This window comes from Camelus ferus, chromosome 8 (genome assembly GCF_009834535.1).
Source record: "Camelus ferus isolate YT-003-E chromosome 8, BCGSAC_Cfer_1.0, whole genome shotgun sequence".
Taxonomy (NCBI): domain Eukaryota; kingdom Metazoa; phylum Chordata; class Mammalia; order Artiodactyla; family Camelidae; genus Camelus; species Camelus ferus.
The window spans coordinates 55,396,330-55,409,611 of NC_045703.1; the positions used below are offsets into that span (position 1 = coordinate 55,396,330).

The 13,282-nt window shown below is 38.1% G+C and overlaps 1 protein-coding gene across 9 annotated transcripts in view; it reads left to right on the forward strand.

Annotated features, from left to right (window-relative positions):
* The window catches only part of PHACTR2 (phosphatase and actin regulator 2), a 240,555-nt gene that overhangs the window by 208,692 nt on the left and 18,581 nt on the right, over window positions 1-13,282 (forward strand). For all 9 annotated transcript variants that reach the window (XM_032485064.1, XM_032485065.1, XM_032485059.1 and 6 more), the window contains 3 exons: window positions 1,468-1,523; window positions 6,692-6,753; window positions 9,420-9,557. In XM_032485064.1, the coding sequence (XP_032340955.1) occupies window positions 1,468-1,523; window positions 6,692-6,753; window positions 9,420-9,557 (256 nt within the window). The remainder of the gene's footprint in view (window positions 1-1,467; window positions 1,524-6,691; window positions 6,754-9,419; window positions 9,558-13,282) is intronic.

Below are 13,282 nucleotides of genomic sequence, written 5' to 3' on the forward strand. Positions count from 1 at the left end.
TGACTGGGACTTTAATAAAAATATGAACTAGTGAGAGCTATAATTATTATCTTTATAATCACCCATGTGATAAGCACTTTAATAGATGTATAATTTATGTAGAGCCACTGTAGAGAGACAAAGAACCAGGAGCCTTTAATCATTAATAAGATTTCAGTAGATGAAGAAGGAGAGAAGGGCATTCCAGAGAAAGGAAATTCCATAAACAAAATAAGGATGACGTCTTTGGGGGATGATTTAGTACAGATGTATAGTGTAGGATACAGGAACGGCACACAGTCTGGCTGGCATAGATGTCCCCTGGGGTTTTTTTGTGGGTTCACTTGTTAAGTGAATTTCAAGTCAGCTCTGATAAAGGTTAAATGTTAAACTTTTTAATGAGCTAGTCACCATATCATTGATTTTAATTCTTCATACCGTTTCTGTCCATCTTTAACGTTTAGAATGGAGAGTACCTTGTATTAAGAATACATTTCATGTCTATTGGTTTAATTTGCACAAACTCAATCTATATCCAGAGGAAGTTTTTATCTTACGATTAACAAGAAATTAATAACGTGAACAAGACCAAGAACAAAATTATAATGAGTTATTAGGACACTGAGCTCTTGTGTACAAACAGGTACTGATCTCAAATGAGCCTGGCTTTTCTTAAAGGTAGATGGGAAGGGCCTATATGTCTTGAGATAACTTTATATATATTGTAAATTTATTTGAGATCACAGAAACAATAGTTCCCCTAAAATACTGTACAGTGTAGATCGATCATCTCCTTATTTGGTATGAACTCTTGAGCTGTAGCCTTTTTTAGGGTATAGGCTAAGCTGTTCTAGTAAAGACCAAAAAGTGCAGTGGTCCAAGCAGACCCTGCCACGTGTTTATTGCTCTTTCGCATCACAGTCCAGAGGTAGGTGGGCTGTGCAGTGTGGGTAGGGAGCACAGCTCCTGACAGCCAGACAGGCACCCAGGTCCCTTCCATCTTGTTGCTCTTCCATCTCCGTGAACCTTCTCTTCTGCATGATGAGCTGGCTCACTGGACCATGTCTAAGTTCTAGCCTGTGGAAGAAGGAAAGGGAGAGAAGGGAAATACACACCCAGTCATTTTAAGGGGGAAAAACAGACGTTAAACAAACACCACTTCTGCTCACATCCTGTTGCAAGATCTCAGTCATGTGGCCCTATTTTGCCGCTAGGGAGGCTGAAATCTACAGCTGGGTGTTTAGCTAAAACTCAGGAAGTTCTTTTCCTAAAAGGAAGAAGGGAGGAGGGGATCAGGGGTGGTTAGCAGTCTCAGCCACACTCTGTCTCATCTCCAAACTAATGGAAGGGAGACTTACTCTGCAGGCTTAAAAATGGATTTTTGTTTCTCAAAACGTGAAAAAATACAGCTCTGTTTGTTGTCTTATTTTGAGTCTCCACTAGGGGGCCTTGTTTGTAACCTGCAGTGTGTCTGTTCTGCCATCCTAGGAGGCTTAGCCAGAGGCCCACAACTGAAGAATTAGAGCAGAGAAATATCCTGAAGCGTGAGTATCCTGTCCCACAGAGTGAATTCCTTAATTAACCACCGTCAAGCTCCCTCTAGAGATAATCCATTCATCAGCAGGGAACCTTAACATGTTTATTTTTTCACAAATGATCGAAATGGCCCATTTACATCACATTTTTATATAATTGTTTATATAATTTTAGAAATAATTTCTTGAAGTTTGTATTTCATTTTATGGCTTTGAACCTGATATCCCCCAGACCAGAGTCGTGGTTGTGACAGTTGTTTTTAAGAAAGATGAAATATATTCCATGTATTCTTTCACCCCAATATTAAGTAGAAGAAAATGCTCCAGTCTGCCTGCAAGTAAATGTCAAAGGAAAGGCCAAAGACTCCACAAGGAAATAAATCAAACATCCCTATATTATTTTTAATAATATAGTTTGTTGCCAGGTTTAACAAATGACTCAATTTAAAACAGAATTATGGTAAAAGGAATTTTTCAATCCATTTCATTTTCCTTTGTTATGATAACTGTTTCCCTCTTGAGTTATTTATAATTTCTCAGCACTTAAGGAGTTCTCCATTCATTTTCCTACTTCATTTTCCCATTCTCTTTCCTGCTCTATTGTCTTTGACTACGTTTTACTCATCAGTCCAGTAGTATTTATGTTATTGGAGTCCGTATGTTGCAGCTATAAAATGAACAGAAGCAGTTTGCCCTGCTGTAGTGGATCAATGTGGTTTACTAACCACAGTGAGTTAAGTAATGGACATTTTAAAATTGAGCCTCGCTATAGTTTTATATATTATTAACCCAGTTTCAAAAGAGCTTTTTATTGTATGAAATATCAAAGAGTAAGGTTGGGCAGAACTCCAGAGAGTACTATAATAGTAATGAGCCGCTGGCATGCGGGAAATCTTTCTCAACCAGGCTTTTAGAGTCAAGTTGGCCTGTCTAGATGATCCCTATTCTCCAAGTGAGTTGTTTTCTTTCTTGAAGGAAAGAAAGATTTTAATAGCATATTTATGCTACAGTTGATATTATTAAGACAACCTAACAATGAAGTCTGAAGAATGTAACTGTTCAGCCTATGGGATTCTTTCCTTGGAAGTGTTTTATCTGGCTGTTTGTGAGCATAACTGGAATGGAACCCAAGGAAGGATTTAAGTGACCATCATTGTGTAGAAGGGACAGTTTGGAGATGAAAAAAGTCACGTTTAGCTTTCCAAGGAAGAATGAAAGCAGTGTCTAATTTTGACAACAAAACCAAACCAAAATGCTCATGGTTTTTGATAATAGGTTCCTGGGAAATATTTGTTGAATTAAATTTTAGATAAGCTCAAAGTCAGTCCATAAGGCCCTGAAACACAGAGAGTGTATCTTACTAGATGCCTGATGCAATACCTAGGAAAAAAGAAAGAGCGAATTCTGGGTAGTTCTTTCCTGCTCCTGTGAGACAAATAGTGCCAAACCACACTGGTGTTTGGTTATTTGAGGAACTGTTTCATAGATCTAGAAATTTATCACACACTGATCTTAAGTGCTGTGTTGGCTTTTATTCTGCATTTTCCTGGAGGTTTGGGAAAGAGTGAAACGCCAAAGTCAACTTCAGATTTGACTCCAGCCCTTTTTTACTTCCTTCTTAGTTTGTCTAGGTGTGCTTATTCTGGAAACAAAAGACACGTTTCCAGTCTGGAGAGGCTGATAACTGGCTTATGATCTCCTGACATAATATTGTATGGCCAAGGGAAGCAGAGAAGGGAACTGGTAGAGGTCATCCAGAACATTCCTGCTGAGCAGTCCCTGGGAACTAAATGGCCATAGCTTACGACACTGTAGTCAGTCCCTGTTTGCCTCTGGGTTCTTCCAAATAGATTACTTTTGTCTGTTTGTTTGTTTTATCTCCAGCTTTTGTTCAAAGGCAGTATGATTGTCTATTTGAAGAAAAGTCTATGTGTGACATGGTGTGACTTTTAAGGACACTTACTTTAACTAGGTCATCTTTTCTTGACAGATTAGGAAACTATTCACAACATAAAATATTCAGTGGTTCTCAAATCCAAGCCCATCGCTAGTCTAATAAACATGAATCAAATGGCAGTCGATGCTGATAGCTTCAGTTGGAGGCCACAGGACAAACTATATTTTAGTATCATTCCCAGTATCATGCCGTACTTGATCTCTTTCCTAATTTTAGTGCATCTAGGTTTTTTTTTTTTAAGTATATATTGTTATATTTTAGAACTAGTTTCTTAATTTTATTAAAATAGAAAGTAAGTTTTGGTGCTTGAAAGGTCAACTTTTGCTTATCAGGAAAAGAGATGTTCATGGAACACCTTTTACAACATAGGTGCAAAATATTCAGATCCTCTTACACTATTTAGTTATGACCATTATTCCAACTAAATCTTCCATAGAGAAGAAAATGTCTTAGGCCATTGAGTTCTGCAAGTATTTTTCCCCAATATTATATTATGAAATTTTTTTAAACATGCAGAAAAACTGAAATAATTTTAACAGTGATACCCATATATCTGCATCTTACTTTATCATGTATCTGTCTGTCCATTGAGCCATCTTATTTTTGGGATGTATTTCAAAGTAGGTTTATAAATGTATTTTCACGTGTTAAAAACATGCATATAGAAACACATAAAACAGCAAAAAGTGAAACAAACCACAAAAAATGTTTAGCTTTTTTTAACCCATTTTTTCTGAGTTGATGGCTGAAGAATATAATACTCCAGTTGCTTTCTTCTCCTTTTAGCTCATCCATGAAATGCTCTGGGCAGTACTTGGCGGGCAGGTCTCCTGTAGTGCCCACCGCTGTGAAACTGCATGTATTGTTTGTGTGTTTATGGCAAATGCTTCCTGTGGCTGTTCTGAAGTATCTGCCTCTCTCTGCTCTGATGAGTTTACTGAGGACAAGATTTGTCAGTGAGCCACGTCACTTCCCTCATAGCCCTCCAGCCTGTTTATAAAGTGACCAGACACGTTTATATCCTGCTTAATAAGTAGCCTCTAATAGGTTTTTTTAAAATAAGGAAACATTCCAAGAACTTGGTGAATTTTTTAAAACTAAGTTTAAGGTTTAACCTTGACTCTTTGTAGAAGAGTTTTCAACGACCATTTAATAAGATTCAGAGGAAGAGTCACACTGGCCTTCCTCCGCACTTCACCCTCTTCCTCTAACTCCTTTAGAAGCACAATTTCAAATGTGGGAAATGTAAGGAATTCAGTTCCTGATATTAGAAAAGAATTCCCAAATGGTAAATCCTGTGTATGTAACTAACTACAGTTGGCCCTTCCTTTTTTAAATGTCACTGGCTGACACCTAGATGTACAATGTGCTTAATAAGGCTAAAGTATCTAAATCTATTTTCAAGGAAATGACATTTTGTGTATTTCATGAAAATTGGAGAGTTTGTCAGCTTTGAGTCATATTAGATATCCAATACTTTGTCTTTGAAAAGTACCTTTAAAAATGTAGCATAATCAGAGAGGGTTTAGCTCAGTGGTAGAGTGCCTGCTTAGCATGCATGAAGTTGTGGGTTCAATCCCCAGTACCTCCATTAAGAAATAAACAAACAAACCTAATTACCCCCCAAAAAATAAAATAAAAATAAAAAACAGAAAAACATCACTCAAAAAAATACCATAATCATTGTATAGGAAGAATTGACTGAAATGTTTTAATGAATTTATTTTTCTTTTTATGAATATCATCAAAGGCTTGTAAAAACCTAATTTGAATCACATGAACCACAAGTTTGGTTTTTGTCTATTATGCATAATTTACAATCCACATGCCTTACTAACCCATTTAAAGTAACTATTTGACCCTAAGGAAGTATTTTAAGGACATCAGAGGATATATATTTTGTGAAGCAATTAGAAAAGCCTACAATATTTTCACAGGAAGAAATCTGAATTACAATCAAATTTTGCTTGACACTCATAGGCACTTAATGAAAGCATATTAATTAGTTGTTTCTTGTTTTGCAGGGTGATTTCAGTTTATGTTCACTCTTTGTCTAAATAACCAGACTGATCATCCTCTTTCTTATGAATTAATTAAAATTTGTATTTCAGAAGACTGTCAAAACTTTTCCCTGTCCAGATAAGGAAAATTAATAGAGAATTTAGCATGTACAGCTAGCAAGTACAAATGTTGTGAATACTGAATACTGATACTTATTCACAATAAAAACAATCTATTGGTAAGAAGTCTATCTGAATTTTTAAATAAATGTATATATTATAGAGGAGATATTTCTTTTTCAGCCTTTAGGTTGAGCCTTTACACAGTGTGATTTTCCTGCAGTAGAATTCATCACAGCACTTTCTAAAAGATAATCTTCCGTAAGCATTGGTATCCAAGAATCTGTGCTCACTTATTGAACAAATGATGAGCTTCAGGAAGCAACAGAGAGAAGTATGTCAAATAAGCAACCATTAAATCCTGAGTAGTGTTTATTTCTTTGAAAATTCTGGACATTTTTCTCTTAATCCCATCTGTTGGACAGCATTCATTTGAGTTGGCCATTAGATTGTACTACTTGGTGAAGCACTTGAGAAAGGGAAGACTTTGGAAAGTTAGAGTCACAACAAAATAAATCATCTCCATCAACAGTACACCATAACCCCATTCAGAACACTCTGGTTTGAAAGCAAAGTCCAAAGAAATGATTACATTCTGCTTCTATGGAAACCAAAGCAGACAAATCAAGTATTTTGGTTGGATTTGAAAGGAAGTCAGCAACTCAGACATGCATCAGATGGTTCTAATTTGTTCTTTTGATGTGATTCAGATTTTCACATGAAGGCCAGATCCAGTAGTAATTTTTTATCTGAACTCAAATAAATTGTGCTTAGAAGCCTGTGAGATGATCAGCAGTGAAAGTTTCTCACCAGAATATGGGCACTCTGGTGGTTTTTTTCAGAATAGAACAAGAAGTCAGGAAGCAAAAAGATTTACAATTAGTAAATAAACCAATCCTATGAGGGAAAAGAAAATCTATGAATTAATGATTGATCTTTCTGCAGAATCTTTTGAAAACTTTTTAAAGATGTTGGTAGAGTGTTTGAACAATATCTGTTAAGTCAAATAATTGTGGCCAGATCTGCTTTTCTGATTTTATAATCACTTATAGTAACTAAGTCTTCATGCCTTTCCTTTCTACCCCTCAATTAATAAACAGAAAAGAATGAAGAAGAAGAGCAAGAAGCAAAAATGGAACTTAAACGCAGACTCAGCAGAAAGGTGATGAAACTATGACTGTTAATGAACATGTGTATTTTGAGATATACTTCATTTTTTAAATGTATATCAGCTCTCTACGTGTAGATCTCATATTTAGGAATAATTATTCCTATTACTCTAACTAAACCTACACATTAAAATCAATGTAATCCTTACAGTATGAATTATGTTTATATTTATAAATGCATAATATGCTGATTTTGAAAAGTTAACCATCAAAAGTCTCAAATTGCATTTGCTGATTATGAAAATAACATGCAATCTGTGTGAGGATTGTTAATGCCAAAAGAAAAATGAAGACTAGAAAATCACGCAAACATCTCCCATTCAGATCTTTATTGACATTTCAGTGTATAATTTTAAAAAATGCTCACCCTTGCCATGTAGTCTTGGAACTATTAAATAAATACTCAGTTATTAATGAAGATTCTGAGCTGGGTGAGTAATTTATTAAGTAAACTTGATCACCCAGCTTGCCTGCTGCAGCGCTACCCAAACTGACAAATGTCTCACCGCCAGAACTCGACAGTTGTTTCCACTCATTTGTGAAAATATAAATCTGATACCAGAGGCTTTGCTTTTTTCTGTAATTGTTAAAAATAATGATATTCTTTGGAAAAATTTGGCACTATCCAAGTTTATATTTCATAATGAACAACTTGTTCAGTAATTCTTCAGATACACCTTTCACACTCGGATGAGACAGGATGAGTAAAATGTGACCGCTGCAGTGAAGTGTGTGCCCTGACCCACATTTATCTGGGCTGGCTGCGGAGTTCACAGCGAAAGCATTCTAAGGCAGGTAGAAGAAACACTACATTCCCGTGGAAAGGTTGGAGACTGTATTTTGAAAGATTTTGGTTTTGATTTTTAGGGAAAAAGATCCTTAATTCATCTCCTTTTTCCTCAAAGATCCTAAATGTCAAACAGTAATCAAGCTGAAAAAGACTCTGTAAACTGAATTTATAGAGATAACTCTTCTAGCCATTCAGTGGCCGTTAAGTCACCAGCTACAGCTAAGCAATAGCCCCTCCTCCCTGCTCCAGGCTCACCCCTGTCATACATGCAGTCTCTTCTCAGTCCAATTGAGCCCTTCCAGGAGGCAACAGAACTGCCTGATCCCCACTTGCCTCCACCTTACTTGTCATAGGTACAGAACATCCCATAGCACTAATTGCTACCCCGAGACTGGTGCGGCCCTGAGGGGCAAGACGGGATGAAAAATTTCTGACCTGTGTGGCCACTGGTCACGTGCCTTTTGGGCAGTCCCCAGAAGCAAGGGGGGACTCTACCTTCTCTACCTCCTTAACCCTACCTGGCCTGGAGAGGCAGTAGGAAGCAAGCGGTGTAGATAGGACAGTAACTGAGACTACAGAAGAACCAATTCGATGATTCCCTTCTGTGTCCATCACCTACAAGGGCTTCATGAAGATCGAAGGGTCTGCAGTGGTATATCCCAGGTCAGGTGTGCCCAAGGGGTAGACCCAGGTCTTCCTAGAATCCTTGAATGCCTTGAATGTTAGAGCATTGACAGTTCACTCTCTGATTTTACTCTAGAAGAAACTGAGGAAAGGAGATGTTTCTGATCACAAAAACATCAAAAAAAATTTTTTTTTGCAAAAGTGCTTAATTTTTCCAAAAATTGAGCCCATGCAAATAAGGAATGCCTCCAAAGAGGACCACTTAGACCATGGATAATCTGGCTGTATACAGAGTATATATGTGGAGAGAAAAGATACTGAAAATGGACCCAATGTGTAGAACATAGACCTGTGTCTACCTTTCTGACAATTCTATGACACCTCCCTACTGCGAAAGGTCACAGAAGCGTGACCCTCCATAGTGGAGAGCAGATGATGCCTTTCAACCAGGGGCCAGGTTTCTTAGTCTCTCGGAACCATTATGTCTTATTCTTGGGCTTGAGAAAGAACCCAGAGAGGAAAGCAAATACAGGGAAGAGTAAATATAACTCTAAATTTGAATTTGACAAAAATTGTAGAAGGAATCCAAGTTATCAGGAGTATCTTAAAGGTTGCAGCTGGTTTTAAGCATTTGTGGCCTCACTACAGTACAGTTTTCCAACAGGCACCCCCTCATGCCTACACAAAGGCTCTTCTGGACAAAGGTAAATGTCAAATCTGGGCCTGAGTCCTTAGTCCCTCACAGAAGACTGCCATAGGCACACCCTTCAGTGGAGCACTTCTTTGTTGTCATTTTGTGCATTTCTGAATGTATAGGTTGCATATAGTAGGAACGGAGATTTTTATTTTCGTTTTACAAGCTGTGGGGCTTTTGTCTTGATAATTCAGCCTGCAAAGCAGCCGTCCTGTATCTGGGTTACTGTTGTGTCTGTGCTGTTTCCTGTTCCCCGTGTCAGAGATGACAGGCGCCTTTATCACAGTGCCAGGCAAGGTGGGGAAAATAGCATAATGCAGGCGGTTGCCAAAGACTCTGACCTATCTAACAATGGTGATTTTTATAGTCTCAAAATTAGGGCACGCTGCTTTCTAGTTCTCATTAGAAACTCCCAAGATGCTTTTTTTTTTGTTGTTATCTGAAAGTGACCTTATTTAACCATAACTTTGAAGATCTCTAGGAGAAAATGTGACACCATGAGGCTGTGAATGGTTTACTGAACTCATCCTTTTTTCCCTGTCCTCCTGCAGCTCAGCCTGAGACCCACAGTGGCAGAGCTGCAAGCTCGAAGGATCCTGCGGTTTAATGAGTATGTAGAAGTCACTGATTCGCCCGACTACGATCGCCGGGCAGACAAGCCCTGGGCCAGGTTAACGCCTGCGGACAAGGCAAGAACGTCAGGGGCTTGAGCCATGATTTTATTTATTTATGATTTTATTGCTTTTCTAAAAGCTCCATTACCTTCTTAGTCATCCTAGGAGACCAGGTATTACCGAATATCTCAACAATTTTCTGCCTTTGATTATTTAAGCCACTTCAGTGATATATTTAGTAGTATCAACATAGTTCTTTCAGCTGTCTCAGAAAAAACTGGTTCTTAGTTATTATGTAATCTGCCTGCGTTCAAACCTGGATTGGAGGGAGATGCTGTCCCTCAACCATGATTTATCCTTACTTTTAAAAAATATAACTTATGTAAGATCCTTTTAAGGGATTTATTAACAGTGGAAAAGGTATTGATCTATATCAAGTCTGGCACACTTTTTCTATTAACTGCCAAAGAGTAAATATTTCAGTCTTTGTGGGCAATCCAGTCTTTGCTGCAATGCTCAGCTCTGCCTTTGTGGCATGAATGCAGCCAGATGATATGTGAGTGAAGGATGTACATCTGGTCCAATAAAACTTTATTTATAAAAACAGATGGTGAGCCACATTTGGCCTATGGGCCATGGTTTTCCAAACCCTAATCTATATCACGGCTCACAGTTCAGAATAACTGAAATATATAGAGGGTTCCATCATGAAGAAAGACTATTTTATGAGTACCATGGTTACATAGTTAAATAATTTTGCCAACTAATTTTTAAGAAATTCTTCACTTTATAGTTTTACTAATATCCCAAATAATGGTTTCTATTTTTTGTCTCTAAGCAAAATTTGGTATTGAATAAATTCATCCCACACCCAGTTACGTTCAGCATTTTAGTTGTTTTTTCATAGGAAGGCTAGACAAGTCACCTGGTGTATTATTTTGCAAGAGGTAGTACACACCTTTGAACAAGTTTTCTTCCATTCTCTCCTTTTATTTGTGGGCTTTTGGTCACTCACCTCTCATTTAGTGACTCCTTGTTGACCCTATTCTAGTCACCATTTCTATGCAACGAATTGTCCCAAAACTTAGTGGCTGAAAACAACATCTGTTTTATTATATCTTACAGATTTTGTCAGTTGGGGATTTAGTCAGGGCTTAGCAGGGTGATTCTTCTGCTGTTCATGAGCTTGACTCAGGTCACTCAGTGCTATTCAGCTGACAGTGGGCTGCTCTGGAGGGTCTGAGATGGCTTCTTTACATGTCTAGTGTCTTGGTGAGGATGCCTCAGAGGCTCGGCTTAGTGGTTGGACTCAGCTGGGACTGTCCACTAAGCACCTACATGTGGCCTCTTCAGCATGGTGGCCTCCGAGTTGTTATGTGTCTTACATGGTGGCTGGCTTTCCTCAGAGTAAGTGCCCCAAGAGAACCAGGTGACAGCTGCATGGCCTTCTGACCCAGCTTCAGAAGGTACCCAGCCTCACTTCTACCATGTTCTGTCAGTTACAAGCAGCTCATAAGGTCAGCCTGCTGTTCCATATCAGATTTTTATTAAATAAATAAGCAAAAGACATCAAAATGATTTGAGTTCTAGTTAATGCTGGCCTCACCATTCATATTATTTGAGAAGGCAGCAGGGTCCTGTATGTTAACAAATCACCTGTTGCTTGTGGCCAGGCTGACCCCTGAGCTGACTGGGAGTGATTAAGCAGACTTTCCATCACCAGTCATCACTAGTCAATTTAAAACTTTTGTAGTCATTTTTGTTTCCTTTACCCCTTCTATAATTTTCATGGTACCAAAAAATGCTACATGTTTGGTGCCAGTGCTGTCTCCTGTGGGCTTCTCTTGTTTCAGTCTTAGGAATACCGACCTAGCTTGGGGTCAGTGGCTTCCTATAGTTGGTCCACCTCAGTGCCATTCAGGTTCCAATCCCACTACGTCAGCCTAACTCTATCCTGTTATCTTTAAAAAAAATCAGTCCCCTTTATACTTACATGAAGAGTTAGTAGGCTTAAACTCTGGTCTCATTTGTATAGAAGGGGTTAAGATGATTGTGCATGTATTTCCTGAACATAAAGGCTATCTGGTTACTTTTTTCCCTCTCAAAACTCTCTCAGGAAACCTTCTCTTTAAACAGTAAAAGGAAGTAAATCTTGGAATAAAACTGAGTTCTCTTTCTTCAGCGAATTTTTAAGCTGAGTATTACATTTCTTTAACTGCCTGTAGTCATATCTTCCTGATACATATTTTGAAACAACCAGTCCCTATAATTTTGCATCACATTAATTGCCTATAACTGACTCATTATTTCTAATTACAAGCCAGCACGGAGAGCTGAGACAATTCTCTGGATGACTTAGGCCCTGAAGTTCATTTTATTGGAAAGAAGGCAGTCTGTCACCATACAAAGTCATCACAGTGTTACTGACTATATTCCTTGTGCTGTACGTTACATCCCTGTGACATTTATTTTGTAACTGGAAGCTCTTAATCTCTCTCATCCATTTTACTCATCCCTCTGCTTCCTTCCCCCTCTGGCAACCACTAGGTTGTTCCCTGTATCTATGAATCTGTCTCTATTTTGTTATGTTTGTTCATTTGTTTTATTCTTTCAGATTCCACATATACAATGAAATTGTATGCTATTTGTCTTTCTCTGTCTGACTTATTTCACTTAACATAATACCCTCTAGGTCCATCCATGTTGTTGCAAATGGCAATATTTCATTTTTTGTGGCTGAGTAATATTCCATTGTATGTATAAACCACATCTTCTTTATCCATCTGTCTATCAGTAGACACTCGGATTGCTTAAGGAAGACTTTTTGATAGATGTTAATTGGTGATGAGTATAGAGCATCTCTGCTATTTTAGCTACTGGTTCTGGGTATCAGTTAGTTTTTACAGTGAGTAAAATAAAGTATCCTCACAGTGAATCTCATTTGTGAAACAAGAGATATAGTCTTATCACAAGAGACTCAGGTCCACAAATATTTCTCTACTTGGTTCATCCTCTTCCAAAAACCAGTAGCAAGAACTATTGCCACAGTTCCCAGCCTCAGGTTCCTCATAGAAAACTACAGGGGCTGAGGAATATATCTGGGGAGACAAAACAATCTGACTGTGGCATTTAAATGTAACACTGAAAGGATCCTTGGGGAAAAGGTTGTATATTGCAGAGTGATAGCTAGTGATGGGAGAAGGCCAGAGAGAGGCCTCAGGGCTTTCCTCTTTTTCTTTTTCTATAATTCTTTGCTTTCCAACCACAAGGTAGATTTTCTTATCTCCCAGTGAAGTCATCCTCTGTGGTTTGTAATGCTATTCTACTTTTTGGCTGAAGGGTCTGTTTTCCAGAGGTTGTGGGGGTGCTTTTATTAGTATTTTTTAATTTACAAGAGGAAAAACTTCTTTGTAGAAAAATTAGGAAATAAAGATAGGCACAAAGTTGAACCCCCAAACCAACCGTGATCCAGCGACTCTTGTTCATAGATAATGAATGTTAACATTTTGATGAGTGTCTCAGCTTTTCAACCTGAAGGACACGGGCATCTGTTCCAACCTCAGCATTTATATGGCATGGATTAGGTGTTTATTAAGTAGTAACAGTAATAGCATTCTACTTGATACTTCTTGGAGTGGCCTGAAATACTGTGCTGAAATTTTTAATTCTAACTGTCCAGACTTTCAATATTAAAGAATAAATAGCAACTGCCTTCTCCATAGCTCTGTGACAGCTCAGTCAAAACCATGTTGCTATGGGTGGTATTACAGGCAGGACTTTCATAGGAAAACGATACTGTT